Source organism: Chrysoperla carnea, chromosome 3 (assembly GCF_905475395.1).
Source record: "Chrysoperla carnea chromosome 3, inChrCarn1.1, whole genome shotgun sequence".
NCBI lineage: Eukaryota > Metazoa > Arthropoda > Insecta > Neuroptera > Chrysopidae > Chrysoperla > Chrysoperla carnea.
The window spans coordinates 4,148,234-4,172,771 of NC_058339.1; the positions used below are offsets into that span (position 1 = coordinate 4,148,234).

Consider the following 24,538-nt stretch of genomic DNA (forward strand, 5'->3'; position numbering starts at 1 on the left):
ATATATAAGTTTATAGATTGTATATAAGTTTTACATTGAAAATTTAATAATACATTGAAACCTGGTTAGATGTATTAAACTTACACAGTGTCTCAGATATTTAAGTATAAATAAGTATGTGTCTCATTTACAGAGGGTTCCATTAATAGAGGCCAAAATGCAAAAAATTATGAATATCGAGCCTTCTCGCGAAATCTTGTCCCCTTTCTTTAATCATCGCTCTACTTAAGGGAACGTTTTTTTAAGAAGTTGCTTGACCCATGTTGGAAAACACTGTTCAAGTTAAGAGATCTTTAAATTCGTCTCTAATTTTCACAATTTCTATTTATACTATTTGAAAATAGAAATAAAGCGAATGATTTATTGCAAATTTTATAACACCACCACAATATAACACCGCTGCGCGATCGATTTAGCTCGATTCTTTCCACCTGGTATGCTCCTTGCTAATACATACATATATATTATATACACACGAACCCACTTCAGCGGCGGGCGGTTTATTGGTTGGTTGGGGTAAGACTTACACAGAAATTCTATAATCAGTCTCTAAATAACGATCGTGTTTTGTTCTTAGTAAATCATTATTGTCTTTTAATGATTTTACCTTACCAAAACTTTTTCGAATATACCATCGTTAAATTTTATTATTTAATTAACGCTCGAACCAAAAAAACTTGTGCTTCAGATTTTGTTTCGTTTGAAAGGTAATTTAATGGAAAATGTTCTTAGCTATGTTTTCAGTGCGAATTTAGGGTTCCGAACTTGAAAAAAATTGAAAAAAAGAACCGAGACCGTAACCGAGAAATTTGTCGCGGATTTTTAAAATTTTGTTTTCACTTATGATTATGAATAAAACAAATGTCTATGAAAAATGATTTTTTTGTCCTTTGCAAACTAAATTTTTCTCCCAATCGTACACTTTTTTAATCCACTATGATTTAAATAACATAAATAAAATAAAAATTCAATTTTTTATACATAAATATAAGAAAACAAATTTATGTTTTATCCATGGCTGTAGAAAATATATGGCAAAAGTTTCTTCATTAAGAAAAAAATATAAGGATAAAACAAAGTTTTGTTTTTTCATATTTTAATTTTTCTTTTTTCTGGTATATAATATTGTTTACCGTATACCGGGTGACCAGTTTTTAACGTTCTACTCCAAAAATTTAAAATATTTTAATATTTTTTTTAAATATCTTATTTATTTAATATGATATTTGTTTAACCTCCGAACAAAAAAAAAAGGTGTTATAAGATTGGCGGCTATATGTGTGTGTGTCTCTGTCTGTATGAGGCATTGTAGTCTAAACGGATGAACCGATTTTAATTTTTTTTGTTTCGTATGAAAGCTAATTTAATGGATATTGTTTTTAGCTATGTTTCAAGCTCGAGTTTAGGGTTTCGTACCCAAAAAAAACTAAAAATTGGCGATGATTGTCAAAATCGGCTCAGTTTGGAAATTGCTTTAAGGAAACATGTAATTTAATAGATGGGTATGGGTAAGGATATGGAGGTTAGCGGGCCATGCTCGAGCATCGGGCCTCGAAGCAATAGCTCAGAGCACCTAGCCAAATAGACCCTTGTACTCTATCCCCGCTACACTTGTCAGTGGCTATTATAACCAACTGATGTACTGAAACCCAGGATTTGCCTAGCGCTGAGTTTCCTAATTTCTTCTGGTTCGACTATGGCCGGACCAAACGATTTCCTTCGCTGCTGTATGAGCGCCGGGCAGTAACAGAGAAAGTGGATCGATATTTCTTCTGAATTTTCTCCGCATCTGTCACACGCGAGAAATTGTCTTTTTCCAACCTGATGTTGGAACTTGTTGAGGTTATCATGCCCTGTGAGTAACTCTACAATGACTCTAATATCAGCTCTGTTTAGTTTCAAGATCTCCTCGGCTCTGTTACCGAGTGAGTTTCCTTCACCCAACAGGCTTTTGGCGATTCACTCTCCCTCGTAGCTGGTCCATGCCTTTAATTGTTCGTTTTTCAGATTATCTCCTAATCTGTTAAGACCTTCTTGGTATGGCATCCTCGCAAGCTTTTCTTGAGTGGGAGCTAATTTAATAGATAGAGTTCTAACATATGTTTCGAGAGCGAGTTTAGGGTTCTGTACCCGAAAATTTTTTCGGGGTTTTTTAAATTTTGTAAATTTCACTTGTCAGCCAAATATTTTGAGAATTATAACTTCTACAGATGTTTTGTACAGAACACTTTCCGATAAACTTAATATTTGGAAAACAACCTATTTTCGCGACCTTTGACCTCTATATGTTTTTATTTTTGCGCACATGATTATGCAGTGATTTTTTCATATGTCCTTTCTTACATCCAAATAAAGATAATCGCGTTGATAATACTTCATTTGGATTTTTTAAGCAGATCGACTTTTTATTGTCTTATTTCTCTGGACCAAGAGTGTTGCTGATATAAGTTAAAGACATATACTTTGTATTTATATAAATATAATGTAGAATAAATAATTTTATGAAGACTTTTAAAAGCAAACCATATTATTTGTTATTTGTATTTGTCATATTGTATGTCTTTTGTGTTGTTTAGTTGTTTACTGTCAGTGAAATGAAAAACACTTAAATTGAAAAAAAAAAGTATAGAAGAATATTCAAAAGTTTACCTATAGTTAGTGTGTTTCAGGGTAGATAGTCTCCTTCTTTATATATATTTATATTTTATACAATATATATAAATATATACATATATATTATTGTCATATACATCATAATATACAGAGTGTCAACTTAAGTTGGCTACATATGGAAAAATTTTTTATTTTTACATTTCTAAACGAACATAACTATCGAACTTTCTGAATTGGTGGGACCCTTTTCATTCGATGTCGAAAGTGAATAGCTGAATGTTAATATTTTTGAAAACAGAGATTTTTATAAAGAATAATTTATTTTCGTAAACCTTATAATAAAAAAGTTTTCCATAAGTAGCAAACTTAACACTCTGTATATTATTTTGTTTGAACATTCATAAATAAGTATATATTTACTTTTAGACGAAGAATTTATTATGTTTAAGTTTATTAAATATTTATTAATAAATTTATTATAAATTGATTGCGTTTTGCGAAAAGAAAAAAAAGTATAGTTCTTCACATAGCGACTTTAACAATCGGGACCCATTAAAATCTATAGACCGACTCAAATCTTCCCAATCATGGGTCTCAACTGTTAAAGTCACTATGTAAACTAGTAGACTTGATTTGTTTTCTTTTCAACTTTAATTTTAATTCAGGCGTAGAAAAAGTGTATAGGTTTCCGTTTTGAGGGTAGTTTAAATCTTCATTTTATTGGACTAATCTACTATTTTCCATTACTAAGATACATTTTCCTTATATTATAAAAAAGTTGAAGAAAGTTTTAACAAAATTTTCATGAGTATAATTTTTTATTCACTACAGATTTTTTTTTGCTACAAGTTTGATTAATGCATTACGTTGACAATCTTGATGAAAAATTAAATACATATTTTTAAAGCTAAAAGCAAGAAGCTCCAGCAAGTTATACACTAATGTCTTCAAGATTTATTATGAAACATTCTTTCTGGAAATGGTTTAAAATAAAAAAAATGAAATGAATTAAAAAAATCTTATTGTAATATCTAGATCGTAATAGTCTAAGAGATTTATTAATATATATTATTAGATATGGATTTAATGATTCAAAAAAATTGTGAGCCTTCGCTGGACGTCTGGCAGATGTGAAACGAAACACTGACTGATCAGGTAGAATTATTCTTACAATGATTGACTGATTAGTTAGAAGTTTTATAACCATTGTTTCGAATTTTCTTTACAACGATTACCTAAATTCAGTTCCAGATTTTCGTGCTATAAAGAACATTTCTCACATACTACTTGTGAGAAGAATAATTTAGAATTCGCTTTTGTAAATATTATAAGCCTCATGAAGTTAAAAAGAACCTTAATAACAGCTAATGGTTTTCTGTCTTACGTGAGGTACCTAAGACAAACCTAAGAGATCTGAGATATTCTTTACTTACTCCCGTGGTGGATATACTATTTTTCTCCCCGTCGAAGGCAGGAAGTTGCAACTTTCTTTTGCACAGTGGAATGAAAGTTGAAACTTTCTGCACGGAGGTGAGAAAAATAAATATATATTCAGTTGGTATCTGATGAGGTTCCTTTTTTTAAATTCAAACAAATGTCAAACGATAGGTATTTATTCTTTTTATCAAAAAGACAAACATATCAATTCAGTTTCATTTTCCTTTCCTTCGTGCGAACAAAATACAAATTTACAATCATTCTGTCAATCACATAAGATAAATGAGCTATCAAATATACGCGAACAACCAATAAAAACAATAGAATTATTGTTATACTTATACCGATCCTATATTGTACCCAAATAATACCTAGATACAGAAAGTTTGGTAAATTTTTGAGGGGAATTATTTCAATTTGTTTAAAAATGATTAATTTTGATACCATGTTTATTGAAATATAACGCTTTAAATATAACACTTAAGATATTGATGCTACAAACAAAATTTTAGTATAAAATCACCTAATTAGTCCATGTCCGGTTGTCTGTGTGTCTGTTTGCCTGTCTGAAAACACGATAACTAAAAAACGAATAGAGATATCAAGCTGAAGTTTTTATGGCGTGCTCAGGACGTAAAAAGTGAGAACGATTTCGTAAATGAGCAACACAGGTCAAGGTTATTATGGACTCACCTCTCAAAAACCTTTCCTTTTCGAACTTCGGCCCTTCTAAGGTTATGCCTACATGAAGGATTCAAAAGGGAAGGGTTTTTTGAGGGTTGAACTCATAAAAACTTTTAATTAGCATGATCAAAACTAACGCATAACCAATTGAGCTTCGAAATTTGACATCTTATCACCTAGGGTCCTTTGATATATACAGCTCCGCTTTGAATATTTTACAAACTTATTGGGTTACAGTAATCGAACCTGTGTCTACGAATCTGTCTTCCCTTATCATTATATTGCATGTAAATAGAATTGTAATGTTTACATTAGTCATTTTGAAAATGCTCACAATTTGTAGATATCATATTATACGTTCGAACATGGATAGATACTTCATTTTTGCTTTTTTGTGTGTTTCATTTCATTTCATATACTTATGTATTTGTTTTTATCGGAAATATGGAAATATTGCTCGCATGTTTTGTGAATACTGTTTTCTCTTTGATCTTTTTTTTTTTTGTATTGCTCTATATCCACAGTCAAAGCGCTTTTAGCAGCAGTAAGTAGATTTTAAAGCATTGAATACATTTTAAAATATAGTACAGTCAAAGATGTGACAGATTAAGGAAAATGAAATGAACCAACCACTCGCATTGTGCTATAACCTAGTAGAATATGTTTCTGAAGGTGTCAAATATCGTTCGTAAATCATGAGTTGACTTAAAAAATTAATAAATAGCCAACTTGTAGTATGTATATGTAATACTTGTATAAAAACTTTTCAATCATTTGACAGACACTCACATATACGTAATTCAAGTTGCCTATTTATTAATTTTTTTAATCCACTTTCACTTGAACCATTTCATTTAATTAACGAAATGGTTCAATTTGTAAATAAACAATTTATTATGTCTATATACAACGTGTTCTGTTATTAACTGCAGAAACCTAACTTCCCAAAATAAGCTCATCAAGAGCAACAAAAAAACTCTTTTCCAAATTTGGATCTGAGCCTTAGTTTGGGAGCTACAGGTATGACAAAAATTGATAAATTTGATTATTCACTGGCTATCATTCGATAAGCAGTAGCCAATGATATTTAGAAGATATTAGTAAATTTTTTTAAATAACATTCAACTGAGGTAGGGATTTTTAAAAATTATAACATGGTTTGATTGGATTAAATTGTTTTGAAAAAACATTAAATTATTGTACGTAAACAAAAAAACTATGTGACAATGGGTGTGGTTTGTTTGCTTAGATCCAATGATAAGTTGTTTACTTATAATTATTATTATTTTTCTCAGAATAATAGAATAAAAAATGTATAAAATTATTAAACTGTCCCACTTTTAATATTTTTATTCTATTATTCTGAGAAAAATAATAATAATTATAAGTAAACAACTTATCATTGGATCTAAGCAAACAAACCACACCCATTGTCACATAGTTTTTTTGTTTACGTACAATAATTTAATGTTTTTTCAAAACAATTTAATCCAATCAAACCATGTTATAATTTTTAAAAATCCCTACCTCAGTTGAATGTTATTTAAAAAAATTTACTAATATCTTCTAAATATCATTGGCTACTGCTTATCGAATGATAGCCAGTGAATAATCAAATTTATCAATTTTTGTCATACCTGTAGCTCCCAAACTAAGGCTCAGATCCAAATTTGGAAAAGAGTTTTTTTGTTGCTCTTGATGAGCTTATTTTGGGAAGTTAGGTTTCTGCAGTTAATAACAGAACACGTTGTATATATGGTATTTCAACAGTTAATTCAGTCAATTGTTTGTTTTCACTTGTTTTATACCATGTTTATATGAAATATACATAGTATATTAAGTTTAGTCCCAAGTTTGTAACGCTTAAAAATAATGATGCTAGGAAAAAAAATTTGTCATAGGTGTTCATAAAATCACCTAATTTGTCCATTTCCGGTTGTCCGTCCGTCCGTCTGTGGACAGGATAACTCAAAAACGAAAAAAGATATCGAGCTGAAATTTTTACAGCGTACTCAGGGCATAAAAAGTGAGGTCAAGTTCGTAAATGAGCATCATAGGTCAATTGGGTCTTGGGTCCGTAGAACCCATCTTGTAAACCGTTAGAGATAGAACAAAAGTTTGAATGTAAAAAATGTTCCTTATCAAAAATTAAACAACTTTTGTTTGAAACATTTTTTCGTAAATATCACTGTTTACCCGTGAGGGCGCCAATTAGGCGGAAATTTTATAATATGTACTATACTTGATTATCAGTTATGTATGTGTCACATGTTTGTATGTGTAATGTGATAAAGAAATCATCACTGACTATGCATGGTATTTCAACAATTAACTCAGTCAATTGTTTGTTTTCACTTGTTTTTATCTATAAGATTTACATTATACGATTTGTTAAAAAATCGAAAACTTTATTTTTTCTTTTTATTTATATAAAAGGACGGTTTGTTTGAAAAGTTTCACAAATGAAAGTACAAAGTTTTAAATCTATCTCTAATACTTTACGAGTGTTTTTCAAAAACTACTTGATATATATATATTACATTAATTATGTATTTTTATTGATAGTAAAAAAAAGTTTTAAATTTGTTCTTTAAACTATTGAAATATACGTCGCGTTCTTGTAAATAAATTCACATTTGAACATTCGAACATACAATTTGTTAATAAAAACAGTCGAAGCATATCCAATATTTTTCGCTGGAGATTTATTCCATAAGTTTTCCCAAAAAATGATTTAAAGTGGTTCGGCTGTAACGTAACTAGTCAACTAGGCAATTTGTATCACGCAAATGTAAAAAAATGCTCTAAAAATATCGAAAAAGCGTAGAAAACCAAAGTTTTTTTATGTTTTCTTTTTGGAAAACGCCGTAAGGTAACACTTTTTTGCATAAACAGAATCTGTGATAAATTTTCTTCATGATGAAAACTTTTTTGTATAATTAACATTATTGTGACTTCTTCCATAAGATACTGTGTTAAAAATCACAATTTTAAAATGAAATAATTGAAAATCTTGCCCCAAAAAGACGCCCCAAAACTGTGTTTATTGTGATCAAGGGACTTTGAACTATCATTCACCGAAAAAAAAAATTAATTTGCCTTTGTTAAACAGCAACTTCTTTCTTCAAACTTTTCATTCGGTGAAATCTGTTGAAAATTCTTGAAAATTACAACTCGAGAAAAATAATGAACAAAAGAATAGAAGCTATTTTAATCGAACTAGGAAAAAGTTTAAATCCTCCCGAAAAAATTTATGGGTTTTGGATCGATGTTGCTTTTATGATCCATATTATTATCAAGAGATGTTTATGTATAAAGTTGTCTTTGTACTACGAAGCGTTCGGGTAGCTGCTAGTAGGTAGACTTTATGATATAATCCTTTTATAATAATTTTCCAAGTGCTTCTTTTTTTTAAAAAAAAAAAACTCTTCAATTACATAAAAATAGAATTAAAAAATATAAAACAAAGTGCAATTACCTACAAATGTTGTAATAAAACGGACAATTTATATAGTTTATGAACCCAATTATGCAAATGAATTCAAAAAAGAGTTTTCCATTCAATCGTTCAGTTCGAAAAGTGAAATAATATATGCATATTATACCACTGTTTAAGAAAATATATCGTATGTCAACGCCATACAACATCTATATACAAGATTAGTGAGTGACATTTTTGCATTTAATCGAAAGAAAATACACAAGTTTTTGGAAAATTTTGTGGGCAAAAGTCATCAAGGATAATAAAATTATTCGTCTGTGTTAATAACTTTTCAGTCCAGAGATTGTTTCAGTCCGTCTGTGTTAACTTTCAAGATCATTTGACCTTGATCTTCAAATGATCTTGAAAGTTAACAAGGTCTAATGACCTTGAAACTTGAATTTCATTTCAAATTCATGTACCTACACACAGGCGAATGTCTTCTATTGCCATTGGCAATTTTACTGAAGCCCTATTCTGTTACTACCGTATTTATTTTCGATTTCTCTTATTTTTATTTCCGAAAGCTAACGACTTTCGTAAAAATGCTTAAAATACTCAAGCATTTCCAAAATCCAAAATTTCCCTGACGTTCGTATATCCTTAAATCCATTAACAAATCTACTTTTGACTGGAGCATAATGGTGTGAAAAGATAATTTGTTGATCATTGGGGAGGGGGGGCTAGGAGGTTTGACCAAACTGAGCTGTATACAGAGGTCGAAAAGAAATTTCAAACATATAAATATTGTATTTTATAGTAGGTATAATGGATGCGTAAATGATATTTTCATTATAATTTCAGATTATGGTAATATTTACACTCAGCATTCAGCATTTTATCCTAACTAGCTACATAAACTATATCTTTTCTGAGCAAATGTTATCAATGCGATATGAATATTCATGACACACGACTCACAGTGAATATATTCTATATAGCATAGGTATAGTACAATCAAACATGTAAGAAATTAAGGAAAATGATATAAAATGAGATCAGTTTTTGGTAAAAATCTGGTGGAAAGTGATTCTTAGGTATCAAAAACCATGAGTTACTTGCGAAAATGTTTCTATTTGTTAATAAACAATAAATTGAATACCTGGATGACCAAGCTTTGGTCGGTAGTTCTTTAGTTGATAAGACACAAGTTTTATTACTAATATAAAAATGGTTTTAAATGTCTCCATTCAAATACCACAATTTGATTGTCCCTTATTTCCAGGGTTGCCAGAAAGTTTTCATTCATGTCGCCCCATCTGTGATCGAAAGTCGCAAAATATTCGCAAAAGTCGCAAAAGAAATTGATTTTTTCTAAATAAAAATGCTGAGAAGAACTAAAATAAATTTTTGTATACTCTTTTATAATATAGAGTCAATGGAAAACTCAAGAATATGAATTTGATATATATCTTTATTTAAATAAGTGAAATTTATTACTTTTCACACTAAAAAATACAGAGTACAGCAGATTTTCATGCAGAATTTTTATGTATTAAATACATTTTTTTAGGTTTCACCTGAGGAATGAAAAGCGCCTAATTTGCGACTTGTCGCCCAAACTCAAAAAAAGGAGTGTATCCATGAAAAAAATCGCCCAATTTGCGATTAATCGCCCAATCTGGCAACCCTGCTTATTTCGTTAACTACGATATACCAGCTATCTACCAAAGCTGACATAGCCACACACGAACCGCACACTATACAATACAAACGAAACAAACCACGTACAATGTATACATTCGCAAACAGATGTCAGGAAGAGTCATATTTTGTAGTTTATATTTCAATTCTTCCTGAAAACATTGATAAAACGACGTTGTCTAGAAATAAAACCTAGCTAGATCGATTTTTCGCTCCCAAAACCCTTCACATGAATATTTCTGATTTAGTAGTCAACCTCATATGTGCGTACATTACCTTCATTTGATTTGATCAGCATATTATGACAGAACATACAATTTCCTTGCACTTACTTTAAATTATCTCTATTATCTTTTACTTCTCATCATTTTTTTTAAATGAAAAAGCATAAACTTTTCCGAGGTGACCTAGTGTGAAAATGGTTTGAAAAAACATTTTTAAGTTTTCCTTCCCAACCGCAAACAAATCAGAACGATAACCAGTGCTGGATTTACACTAGGGGCTTTCGGGGCTAGTGCCCAGGGCGGCAAATTTTCTAGGGCGGAAAAATTTTGAAAGTGAGAAAACATTTTCTATACAATATATAATTAACTAATTCTTTTAAAAAAAGATTTTATCTTTCAAGAAATATAATTTATGCATTATGTATCAAATTAAAATTTTGTATATTATAATATATTAAATTTAAGTGAAAACTATGAAAATAAAATTAATTTATTTCCATAAAGGTTTGAACAAATAAAATTTGATACTTTTTTTTTCTGAAATTGGTAAATTAATATAGTTTTTTTTGAAGAATTACAAAAATTTTTTTTCCTCATGTTTATTGAGAACTCTGGACATAAAGCTGAAGATTTGCTAGTTGCTGTATTATCTGTTCTTCAGTTTTTTGATCTTGATCTCTCAGATTGTCGAAGTCAGTCATATGATAACGCGAATAATGTATCAGGGATTTCATTCTTTCATACAGTACAAACTTTATACAACTTTTTTACTGCATCGACGCATCGCTGGGAAGTCTTACAGTCTCATACTGAAAAAAGAATTGCGTTAAAAACTTTATCTGCAACCAGATGGTCAGCTCGTTATGAACCGGTTCTTTTTTCTGCAATTAATTAGCTATTCTAATTCTTAAAAAATAAGATATCAAAACTATTAAATAAAATTTCAGTCATAGGGCGGCATTTTCTTCAGTGCCCCAGGGCGGCAGAAATTTAAATCCGGCCCTGACGATAACTTTCGATAAAATCGATTCGATTTTTACTGTACTATTACGACTGGTTTTGAAATACATAGAAATGTCACAGACACATGTGCACGTTTCATAAATGCATACATACATACATACATACATACATGGACGTGAATATGTATTGTAAACTTACAGGACATTAGACAAGGATAGATGGGTTGAAATGGGGCATAATACTACTGTTTGCTTGTGCATTATATTCTGTGTTCGTGTTATATACATTGCAGAGCTTTAGAGCTATGTGTTGTTTGGCGTCTCTTTGTCCAACCATTCATATTTCAATGAATGGGTCAGTCCGTAGATATAAATTGCAGTCAAATCTTCAAATTTATAATATTGTTTTGAGTCTAGCCATTTTATGAATTACATGACAAATTCATTTCAATGGTATCGCTTAAGTGGTGAACATTTACTTACTATACAAGATGGACCATTCAAATCTGAGCTCGTTTTGTAGTTAACTTATCAAAAGTTGCAGAGTTTGGTATGGTATGGTATGGTATGGAGGTTAGCGGGCCATGCTCGAGCATCGCGCCTCGAAGCAATGGTTCAGAGCACCTAGCCAAATAGACCCTTGTACTCTATCCCCGCTACACTTGTCAGTGGCTATTATAACCAACTGATGTACTGAAGTACAGTAACAGAGAAAGTGGATCGATGTTTCTTCTGAATTTTCTCCGCATCTGTCACACGCGGGAGGTTGTCTTTTTCCAATCTGCTGTTGGAACTTGTTCAGGTTATCATGCCCTGTGAGTAACTCTACGATGACTCTAATATCAGCTCTGTTTAGTTTCAAGATCTCCTCGGCTCTGTTACCGAGCAAGTTTCCTTCACCCAACAGGCTTTTGGCGATTCGCCCTCCCTCGTAGCTGGTCCATGCCTTTAATTGTTGGTTTTTCAGATTATCTTCTAAGCTGTTAAGACCTTCTTGGTATGGCATCCTTGCAAGCTTGTCTGCTCTCTTATTACCGTTCCAACCAGAGTGTCCGGGGATCCAAGTAATATTGACTTTATTGTACCTATCAGGAATTATTCCATTTAACATATTGGCTTTGATAGACTATTTTCGTTAAATTTTTCGTCTTATTTTGCGGACTTCTCAGTTGCAAATACATTAGACTGCTCGGACTATTTTGTTCATTTTTGATTTTTATGGCAAAAAATACAGCTAGGAATATTTTGTGTGGGGGCAGATCTCTAGCTATGAGCTGGCTAATTTCTTGTACATTCGTAAACTTTTGGTAGCACCAAGATAGTAAAGATTAAAAGTACAAAACATTATCTATCATGGGATCCACTAGCAAACGCGGGTCATTGTATTATTTTTAGTATTTTCTCTCTGAAATGGAAAATAATGAGCTAATTGTATCTGTTTTTCATATCAAAATGGATGATAAAACGATGTAATGACCAATTATATCATCATAATATTCCAAATTATACAGTTGACCTAACTTAAATAGAATGGTATGGCCTATATATATACAGATATTTATTGTTTTAAAATTATGGTATCGTGATCGGATTAACAATTGTTTTATATTATTGCATTAAATTTTAATTATATTATTAATTATATTTAATGTATTTATATTTATTTCTTCTCAACTATCAAAAACATTTTTCAAATGAATAGCTTATTTAATTTAACCCGTCAGCACTCGCCTTAATAGCATTTAACTCACCCTCAATTTAAAATATAAACAAGCCGTGTTGCAACCTTTAAGACTTCTTCTCAGTATAATAAAAAGTTATAAAATTTAAATCCATTACCCCTATTAGTCGCCCTATTAGCTCAGTTGATTAAGGCGTAACCAATTCCGTCCGCGATATGATTAGGCTATATGCATGAAGGAGGTGCACTCAGCCCTTGAAAATGAGGATCTGATAAATGAAATTATCAGTGGAAAGGTGGTAAAACACATATATGGTATCACAATGGGCTCTATAGCCTGAGTGTGTCCTTCGTGGACAGCCAATATAACCAAATCTTACCTACGTACATACACACACACACACACATGCACACATTTTTCTTCTAAAAATTTGTGTTAATGCCTTGTCCTAACCAGGAATTAAAATATGTATTGCACTTGAAAAAAATCTTCTAAAAGCGGCACCGCGTTTGCCACGCGATCGATGATAGGTTAAATTTGATTGTAAAATGTAAATATGTTTACATAAAACTTGAAAAATGATCGAGAAATAAAGAGATTGTCTATATAAAAATGATTGAACATAGAACAAATAATTGTATTTATCGAAGAATGAGAAAAAAATCCCGGAAATTTTTTTTTCTCTTATATGATGAAAAAAAAATTACTATATCATAGTATCTACGGATGGATAATGTTAGAATACAGACAAAAAAATTAAGTAGAATGTGAAGAGTGTTTGAATACACTGAAAACAGATAATGCCCTTAAGGAACACAACATACAATTTAAACATTGTATTCTTGTCAGAAGCCATCGGGAATTTTTTTTTTTTTACATGTTTTGATTAGTTTCTTTTCTGATAATATTTTTATTAAGGATGTTTGAGCATGGCTAAAATGTTTGATTTTAAGGCTCAAAATTGTGGTTAAAATTTCAGTTTAGGTAGCCATGGCAAATTTTTAGAAAAAACTCTATTTAAAATATATTGCTCTTATTCATGTGATCAATTCTGCACTCCCATTAATTATAAAATGTTCACACTTCCGCTGGATTCGAACCCGCAAACTAAATAGTCCAACGTTCTAAGACGACGCCTTAGACCGCTCGGCTATTTAGGCTCTATTATCTTTTCGTATTATATTGTCAAGTTATAATATAAATTCACATTCAAAATTGAAAATTTATTTATATATTTTTTTGTCGCTCATACATCCTTAAACAGGTTTTTGTAAAAACTTATATGCAGGATAAGAATACGACTAAATTTAAGTTTTTATTGCCATATTCTTATTGTTATTATGATTATGATTATAAGAGTAATATTTGTAATTAATTTAACTTTTTTTTCTTACTTATTTCTTTTTTAAAGTTTGTTTAAAAACATCATTTATAAAAGCTACGTATATTTAGCCAACACAGATAGGTAAACAAAAGTAATTACGACTCACGCATGATCCACACTTTAATCATTTTAAAAGTAGTTCGGCTGTTCGAGCAAGTACGGTGAAATGTTCATTTTCTTGCCGTAAATTCTCTTGATCACAATAAACACAGTTTGAGGGCCTCTTGCGAGGCAAAATTTTGAAATGTTTCATTTTAAAATTGTGATTTTTAATACAGTACCTTACGGAAGAACTCTAACAATAATGTTAACTGTACAAAATTAATCGGTGAAGGAGTTTCAAAAAAGTTTTCATAGAAAAGAAAACATAAAAATACTTGGGTTTTTGACGCTTTTTCGATATTTTTAGACCATTTTTTTTACATTTACGTCATACAAATTGCCTAGTTTACGTGACACGTGACAGCCGTACCACTTTAAAACATTTTCATTTTGTAAGACTTGCTGAGAATGGGAAAATCATTAAGACGGGTGGAAAGTGTTTGAATATGATGGTATTAACATGATGGTAGATGTGTACCAAGTCGGAAAAGTTTCATATCATGTGTAAATATACTTAAATAGCATCCATGCAAATATATAATTTTATTTGTCAAACATTTGATTATTTTAAAATCTTTACAAAATATTGTTATCTTATATATTATTACTCTAGCAAGTTTTTTTCTGTCCTAGCCTTACCTTCCTTATTCCTTTATCAAATTTCATTATTCACCCCTCATTTTCAAGACGAAAAACATACTCAACGTCTAAAAATGTACCGCTATGGAAAGAAAAAACACGCTAGAAAAATAATTTGAAGGAAAAAATGTAAATTTAAATAAGAAGTTTATTAGGGAAACATGTTAGTTAACTTAATAATTTTTGATTTTTTCACCATTTTTCTAGGAAATTTGTTATTTGTTGTTTGTAGCCACGAGTTACGGGATCTACGGGAGTGGAATTCCACTCGGGTCTAGCTAGTATGGTATAATTTTCAACATAAATTTAAATGATAGTGGGATCATATTATATTATGAAAATTGATGGCGTGAAAGGAGTACGTTCAACCTTTCAGATTTCACTAGTTTGTTAATGATCCGTAATATTTCTACATTATTCTTGTCTCTAAGTGAAATGAGCCATTCAAATAAAATTGTCTTTATATATTTTAACTCTTTTCTGGTTAGTTGGTGTTCTATTTTAAAATCCTACATATGAGAAGAAACTTCAATTGTTAGACTGATATGAATAAAACAAGGGAAAATATACAATTGACTGAGTTAATTGTGGAAATACTCTGTGTAGAAAGTGTTGAATGTGCTTGCCTTATATTTTTAAATTAAAAGAGTTTAAAAAACCAAAACAATTTCATTTCTTCTGATTTTCGAAAGTATTTTCTAGAATTTTCTTTGTTTTTCGAGACTGTTTCACTATATCCCACTATTTGAAGTTACCTACAAATTTGCAACTGCCTATTTTTTATAGTTTTGGAGAAAATGTACATCAAAGTTTTCTTCCAATTAGCGTCCTTACGAGTCAACATGGATGTTTACGAAAAAAGTTTCAAATAAAAGTTGTTAATTTTTTTATAAGAAATAACTTTTATATTTTAACTTTTGTTCTATCTCTAACGGCTTACAAGATTGATACTTTTTTATTTGATTGAATGAGGAAAAAAAGAGATCGACTTTTTTTTCCAAAGTTTTTACAATCTTTATTCCTTTTTACAAGATGCATTAATTTTTTCTTTTAAGACATTTAGTTTCATTGTAGGAACTAATAAAGGAATAGGTAACACCAAATAACAACAAAAGCTATTAGCTTATTTGTATATGTTAGGTTGGTATTCTTATAGTAAGTATAATATTATAAATCTTTGTATATGAATAACTAACTTTTTCGAAGTTTTAAAAGTACCTACCAAAGTAAACTTTTTTACTATTTTATCGTTTCTTTCATAATGAAATTCATGAATTTTTACAAAATATATATTTACAGTCTTATATTTACTATATACAGCATGCTTAGTTAAAGTTCGATATCGTAAAAATGGAAATGATCCAAATTATTTTAAAAATACTTTTATACGTCTCACAGTGGAGTTTATGTACTAAATTTCCGGACAGAAGTCAGAAAGCTTAACTCAGAGAGGTCACTTGAGTTACCTTAACCTCACCTCCCGACTGTTTTGTAAGCCTCAATTTGCTCTTACGGATGTTATTATTCTTGTTGCTCTCGATTTACCGTGTTATTCAATTTACGTTTACTGTGTTTGTTAGGACAATCAGAGTCCTAAGAATCCAACCTAACCTAACCCAACCCAAAATATTTAATACCACAAATATAATTAAATATTTGTGGTTTGCTGTTAAAAAAGTTAACTTTTTTTCATTAAATTTATCAACTTCTAATCATTTGGTTATGTGTCCTTTTTTGACCGGTAAAATTTTCGTAACAGGCCATGTTTTCAGTATTCTATGGCACGCCATTTTACTATTTAATGTCCGAAAAAAATGATCGTAATAATAATACATTATTATTATGTTATCATCATAATAATAATCATTTTCATTATGTACATAATTTTAATTCAATCATTTTTATTATGTACATAATTTTAATTCAATCATTTTTATTATCTTATATATTTAAACGAGCAATTCTTGTATATATATATATATATATATATATATATATATATATATATATATATATATATATATATATATATATATATATATATATATATATATATATCAACGATCTTGGAAATGGCTCCAACGATTTTCATGAAAATGAGTATGTTGGGGTTTTTTGGGGCGATAAGTCGATCTAGCTAGGTTTCATTTATCAGAAATATCGTTTTATCCGCCTTTTCATTAAAAATTCATCAGACATCTATTGGTGTATAACGTAGTTAATGAAATACAATGCAAATTATAACATAACAAAAAGGAGGCGTTTGAGTAGTCTAAAGTGAAAAATATGACTCTTGCTGACATCTATTGGCGAATAACCGAGCAAAGCTCGGTCATCCAGATATTGTACATAATTTTAATTCATATTAAATAGTAAAACGGCGTGCCATATATTTCCATTATGTACATAATTTTAATTCAATCATTTTTATTTTGTACATAATTTTAATTCTCTATTTCCATTATGTACATAATTTTAATTCAATCATTTTTATTATGTACATAATTTTAATTCTCTATTTCCATTATGTACATAATTTTAATTCAATCATTTTTTTTAATCTAATTCAAATAAAATTAACTGATTTATTATTATGTATCATCATAATAATAATACATTTTTATTATGATGATAACATAATAAAAATGTATTTTCATTATGTATCATCATAATAATAATATGATTTTTTATTATGTTATCATCATAATTTTAATTCTCATCTCTCTTTTCTCATCTTATCTTATATCAATCTCTCTTTTACTAAGATTTATTTTACAAAATATAAAATATAAAATATAAAATTTCTGATTGAAAAAAAATAATTAATTAATTTTTTTCTCGATAAAAGTTAGCCAATAAATAGTAAAATGGCGTGCCATAGTATTCTATAACATGCTTATGAAAAAAAAATCTTGCGAGAACTTGCGCCTTTTTCTTTTAAGACTAAAGTAAGGATACAGTAAGGATAAAGTCAAAGAAAGAAGCAAGCCCCAATGAAAATTTGTTACTTAAAATTCCAAAAATACAAAACGTGGCTCGAAAGCAAAAAAAATTAAAGTAGAAACTCAAACAATTGGATTCGATGACAAATATGATGCAGACGAATTTTTTTTTTATTATTAACTCCACAACATAACTCAGAGAGGTCACTTGAGTTAACTTAACCTCACCACCCGCCTGTTTTGTAAGCCTCAATCTGCTCTTACGGATGTTATTATTCTTGTTGCTCTCGATTTACCGTGTTATTCAATTTACGTTTACTGTTTTTTTTTAAATATTAACTCCACGAGTTATCAGTCATAATGCATTAAAATTGTCCAACCTGTACATATTCAAAACTTAATATGTTTACATCGTAAACATATTGTTTGTTTGTTTGTATTGCTGAAATGTTTCTTTTTTATTGGAAAGTTTTAAGCTGGAAGAAAAATGTATAGAAAAATTAATAATAAAATATATGCTGTCGTAGTAAGATGTCAATTTGTTTTTTTCTTTTTTTTATGTTCTATTATAACTTATTTTTATGAAAACTTCTAACGTCAAATCTTTTTTTGTTTTTTGTTATTTTTTTATTGAACAATATTCTCAGCTAAATCTTTTGCAAATCTGCGTTTAAAATCATAACTTACGTAAAAAATTTAAAATTGAAATTAGTATGTGATGATATTAATACAGCAGAGTTATTATACCATGTATATATGAAATATACATAATATATTAAGTTTAGTCCAAAGTTTGTAACAAAATTTTGCTATAGGTGTTCAAAGAATCACCTAATTAGTTCATTTCCGGTTGTCCGTCCGTCCGTCCGTCTGTGGCGAGATATCTCAAAAACGAAAAAAGATATCGAGCTGAAATTTTTACAGCGTACTCAGGGCGTAAAAAGTGAGGTCAAGTTCGTAAATGAGCATCATAGGTCAATTGGGTCCATCTTGTAAACCGTTAGAGATAGAACAAAAGTTTAAATGTAAAAAAATGTTCCTTATCAAAAATTAAACAACTTTTGTTTGAAACAATTTTTTCGTAAACATCACTGTTTACCCGTGAGGGCGTCAATTAGGCGGAAATTTTATAATATGTACTATACTTGATTATCAGTTATGTATGTGTTACATGTATGTATGTGTAATGTGATAAAGAAATCAACACTGACTATGCATGGTATTTCAACAATTAACTCAGTCAATTGTTTGTTTTCACTTGAATGAAAAAGTACAAAATCGGTAAAAAATTAGGCATGGGAAGTGCCTCCATTTGAAGGAAAAACGTTTCTGGTATATATCTTCATAACGGCGCGATTTAGATCCAAAATTTTCTGTCTTATATATTTTTTTGTATAACCACTAACCGTTTATGACTTATACGACTATAACGACTACTTTATTGATTAGTTGATCGATATTTCTTCTAATATTTATATAAACAAGAAAATTTTAAATGATTTGATAAAAATACAAATTGACAATATTTTTACATTTTCTTAAAATGTATGGCAACCTGAATCGATCTGAAGGTTTAGTTTCCTAGGTAACCTAGATGTCGGTTCTTTTAACTGATGTATAGCAGAACTCTAGATATCTGTTGCAGTTTTTTGAGTTTTAATTCCCAACCAGCAAACAAATATCGTACGATAAGGAACAATAATTTTAGATACAAATAACCGCAAATATTCTCAAAAACTAATTTAATTGAGTGTAGATTTAAAGAAAGAAGATGTTTTTTATTTTTTCTTAAAAAAAAATAAATCATTTCTTATTGTTTTTCTTTCTATGATGGCACTTTTATATAAAAATAAATATGGTTACTTTAAAAATATTATATTTTCATATATTTTTAACATTTATTTTTGTTGGTTTTTTAAATTATGTTCCACGTCTAAAACAGAAATTGTGCATGTCTTGTTGTTTATTGCTGTTTATCTAAATGTGTTTGTATGTGAAAATGTCTCTATTTACAAATGTTTTCTTGCATTGTTTTTCTTCCCTTGTTTTTCTTCCCTTGTGTTTTATCATTATTTTTGTTTAAGGTAGATTAATTTGTTACTAGTTCGACCCGTTAGGAATTTCGTGACAAATACTAACAATAACAAATTTCCTTGAAAAGTGGTGAAAATAATCAGAAGTTCTTAAATTAATATTAGAAAAATAGATTAATTTGAAATACAGGGCCCTTTTTTAACTTGACAAATGCGTGAAACTGTAGTGAACAATTTATATCACAAAAAAAAAAAAACGACGTTTAACATATTTCACTACAATAATTGATTCACAAGAGCTTGCACTAATTTTGATTGTTAACTTGATTAAAACGAACTTATATATTGTACTGTAGTTAACTTGAAGAGTCTGTATTGTTATCTGACTGTATCGCACGCTGTGCGTCGTTTATATAGTTACAGTCAATTATTACCATAGAGTCTAGCAAATTCTAGAATATTCACGTGAAATCTAATGCATATATTTTACTTGTATATGTTTTCTATCTCTGTTTGAGTAATATAAAAAGATATTGTTTTTTTCTTTTTAGAATTGTCTAGAATTCTGGATAATTGCCTAGAATTCTAGATAATTCTATAGTATTTCAAAATTACATTTGTTTTTAAGAAAGTTGTTGCTGTTACCACAGTTGCCCTACAAAACTCGAAAACTAAGTTTAATCGCCGAAAATTCTTCAAACTAAGTTTTCCAGTTCAATTAAAACCACATTCTAATTCATAACTGACAAACATTAGCCGAACACATTAAAAAGTTGTTCTTCATAAACAAGCAAACATTTTTGGCTTTAAACATTTTTTTGTAAAGCGAATAGTTTAGACGGTAATTGAGAGCAAAAATACCCTATACCTAAAACCATAGAAGAAACTACATGTCATGCGCGTGTTTCCATTCAATTTGAACAAAAAAATGGTGTTTATAGAAAAACAAACCACTTTTATTGGAACTTTTTTTCTCGAAAAGGGCCTAATTTCCATAGAAGGCATACGAAAAAACAATTTTGGGTAAAACATTTTTAGTTCGTTGATATATTTATTCGTCATATAAAATGAAACTGAATCTTCACTAAGTATACTCCGTCATTAATTAATCATTAAAATTAACGGTAATAAATTGATTGCCTATGGAATTGGATAGTTTCAAACACTTCATATAACATTAAACATTTAACAAAATCTTTTAAATCAATAAAATATGTATATTGGACATGGATTAATTTAGTGTTCAGTTATAGTAGCATTAAAGTAGTCCGGTTGTTGTGTAGTCAACTAGGCATATTTGTATGACGTTAATGTAATAAAATTTTCGAAAAATATCGTAAAAGTAAGGTAATTTTTTTTTTGTGCATAAACAGAATCTGTGATAAAATTTTATTCATGGCAAAAACTTTTTTGAAGCTTAATCACCGTTTAATTATTGTATAGTTAACATTATTCTGAGTTCTCCCATAAGGTACTGTGTTAAAAATCACAATTTTAACATCAAACAAGTGAAAACAAACAATTGACTGAGTTAATTGTTGAAATACCATGCATAGTCAGTGTTGATTTCTTTATCACATAACACATACAAACATGTGACACATACATAACTGATAATCAAGTATAGTACATATTATAAAATTTCCGTCTAATTGGCGCCCTCACGGGTAAACAGTGATGTTTACGAAAAAATGTTTCAAACAAAAGTTGTTTAATTTTTGATTTTTTTACATTTAAACTTTTGTTCTATCTCTAACGGTTTACAAGATGGGTCCTACGGACTCAAGACCCAATTGACCTATGATGCTCATTTACGAACTTGACCTCACTTTTTACGTCCTGAGTACGCTGTAAAAATTTCAGCTCGATATCTTTTTTCGTTTTTGAGTTATCGTGTCCACAGACGAACGGACGGACGGACGGACAACCGGAAATGGACTAATTAGGTGATTCTATGAACACCTATGACAAATTTTTTTTCCTAGCATCATTATTTTTAAGCGTTACAAACTTGGGACTAAACTTAATATACTATGTATATTTCATATATGCATGGTATAAAAATCACAATTTTAACTCGAAATAAGACAAAGTTTGGCCTAACAAGAGGCACCAAAACTGTGTTTATTGTGATCAAAGGGCTTTGAACTATCATTTATCACAAACAAAATTGAACATTAATCGTACTTGTTCAAACAACCGCGACCGGAGTACTTTAAATATACTAAATACATTCGATATTAAACTATACCTATGTAACATATAACGTTTAAACATGAATGTAATTATAGTTTATTGAACGCAACGGAGGATCGCATCACATTCGATCGCCTCGCAATCATAGATATTAATACTAAAACTAATTATTTATTGTTATTATTATTTACTGTGTATGATTACAGGATAACTACCTACATATTAACAACAAAATGACGATAACGATGGATTTATATAAATTTAAATATTATTTATTAGTCCAATCACCTACGATGACTCTCAAGTTTTACCTGTTAATCTAACGAAAAGAGCTGAATAGTTCAAATAGTCAAAGTTCGAAATAATAGTCAATTAGTCGGATTTGAACGCGGTTTCCGGCATTCGATTCGTTAATTTTTGAGGTTGTTGGACACGAATATCATCAGAGTTGGTCTCTGAAGACTACCTGGTGCCCATAGCCAATCACCTTTTTACCTGGGAATCTAACGAAAAGAGCTAAATACTTTGGTCGCAGAAGCGAAACACTAAAAACGGTCAAAGTTCGAAAGTTACAGAACACGAAATTCATCAGAGTTTGTCTCTGAGGTACCTGGTGCTCATAGTATACGAAATCCCCGTCGTCTCCAAGAGTTTTCGCGAAATTCGTTATATAATCAACCCAAACTCATTACTCAGGGATTCTGGGTATTCTGGATTACACGGCAACTGTTTAGTATAAAATATTAAAAAATAAATTGAATAAAGACTAACCTGTACAATGTCACCTAAATCATTTCCACCAGCTTTAAATGTCAAATGGCATATAAATGGAAGGCGATCTTCTTTCGGTCGATGTAATTCAATACTGTATGTTTTTCCTACATCACCATAATACGTTCGGTTACATCCTGCAAAAAGAACAAAAATTTTACTATTACATTTCGAGATTTAGCTTCAATTAATTTTAATAATAAGAGCTTTTTGAGAAATATTTTCGAGAACTTTCGAAATTTTTGTAAACCAAATAAATGGCGCAGGCAAAAGACTACCATAATTGTGTTGGTATGGTATGGTATGGTATGGTGGTTAGCGGGCCATGCTCGAGCATCGCGTCTCGAAGCAATGGTTCAGAGCACCTAGCCAAATAGACCCTTGTATTCTATACCGGCTACACTTTTCAGTGGCTATTATAACCAACTGATGTACTGCAATCCAAGATTTGCCTAGCGCTGAGTTTCCTAATTTCTTCTGGTTCGACTATGGCCGGACCAAACCATTTCCTTCGCTGCTGTATGAGCGCCGGGCAGTAACAGAGAAAGTGGATCGATGTTTCTTCTGAATTTTCTCCGCATTTGTCACACGCGGGAGATTGTCTTTTTCCAATCTGATGTTGGAACTTGTTCAGGTTGAAAATTATTTTAATTATTTTATATTAAATTAATAATTTTAATCAAATTATTTTTGGACAATGCAATTGCATATCTTCAACAAATGTACACCGTTTCCAAGCGTAATATAATTATAATTATATATATATATTTCATACATTTTGTAATAATTTTTGTTAATTAACTCAAAAACTGAATACAGGAATGTTTTGTAAATGGATACAATTATTTATAATCCTTTCATAAATAACTGTGATTGTTTTTTGGTGAAGCTATCAGTTCTGGATTTTACGAGATACGAACCTTAAATAACTGAGTTAACCGTCATTTTCCTATAATACATTGTAATTAATAACTTTAAAATCTTAAATTAGTAACTTTCTGAATAATTGACTACTATCAAAAATTGAAAATTTTGTTAAATTATTTAGCTTTCAATATTTCGAAAACCAATGCAGATATCGAAAAATTGTATTCGTATATTCAACAAAGTTCATCATTAAAGTTGAAATTGAGGTACAAATAATTTCAACCAAAAGTCTAAACTTGCCTAAATTCTCTGAAATATCCTGCTGCACTTTTTCGGTACGATAGTTTAAATATGACGTTATCATGTTCCTTTGAAAACGCAGCACTTTCAAAAAAAGTTGAAGAGAAAAAATTTGGTAGAAACAATAAAAAAACTTTTAACAAAAAGAAAACCGACCTCAAAAGAAAAACTTTTCCAAAACAAACTAATATGCACTAAAAAGTAAAAAAATAACGATAATATAATGTAGTTAAAATTATCGTTATTTTTGGAGTCGGTGTCAGCCAAGGAAACAACTCTGGCAGAACAGTTTGCTACATTAGCTTGGATGACACTGACTCCAAAAATAACAATAATTTTAACTACATTATATTATCGTTATTTTTTTACTTTTTAGTGCATATTATTTTGTTTTGGAAAAGTTTTTCTTTTGAAGTCGGTTTTCTTTTTGTTAAAAGTTTTTTTTATTTTGTGATTTTTAGTGAATCTGAAGTACACTAACTAATTTTTCACTAAAAAAAGAATCGTCGAAATTGGTTGGCGTGATATTGAGTTATTCGTCCTCTTGTCATGCATACTTGATGCAAATTTAAGACTT

The 24,538-nt window shown here is 29.8% G+C and overlaps 1 protein-coding gene across 1 annotated transcript in view; it reads right to left on the reverse strand.

The window, feature by feature from the left end:
• The window catches only part of LOC123294959, an 87,903-nt gene that overhangs the window by 41,307 nt on the left and 22,058 nt on the right, over positions 1-24,538 (reverse strand). The window contains exon 3 of the mRNA XM_044876145.1: positions 22,795-22,931. Within this exon, the coding sequence (XP_044732080.1) occupies positions 22,795-22,931 (137 nt within the window). The remainder of the gene's footprint in view (positions 1-22,794; positions 22,932-24,538) is intronic.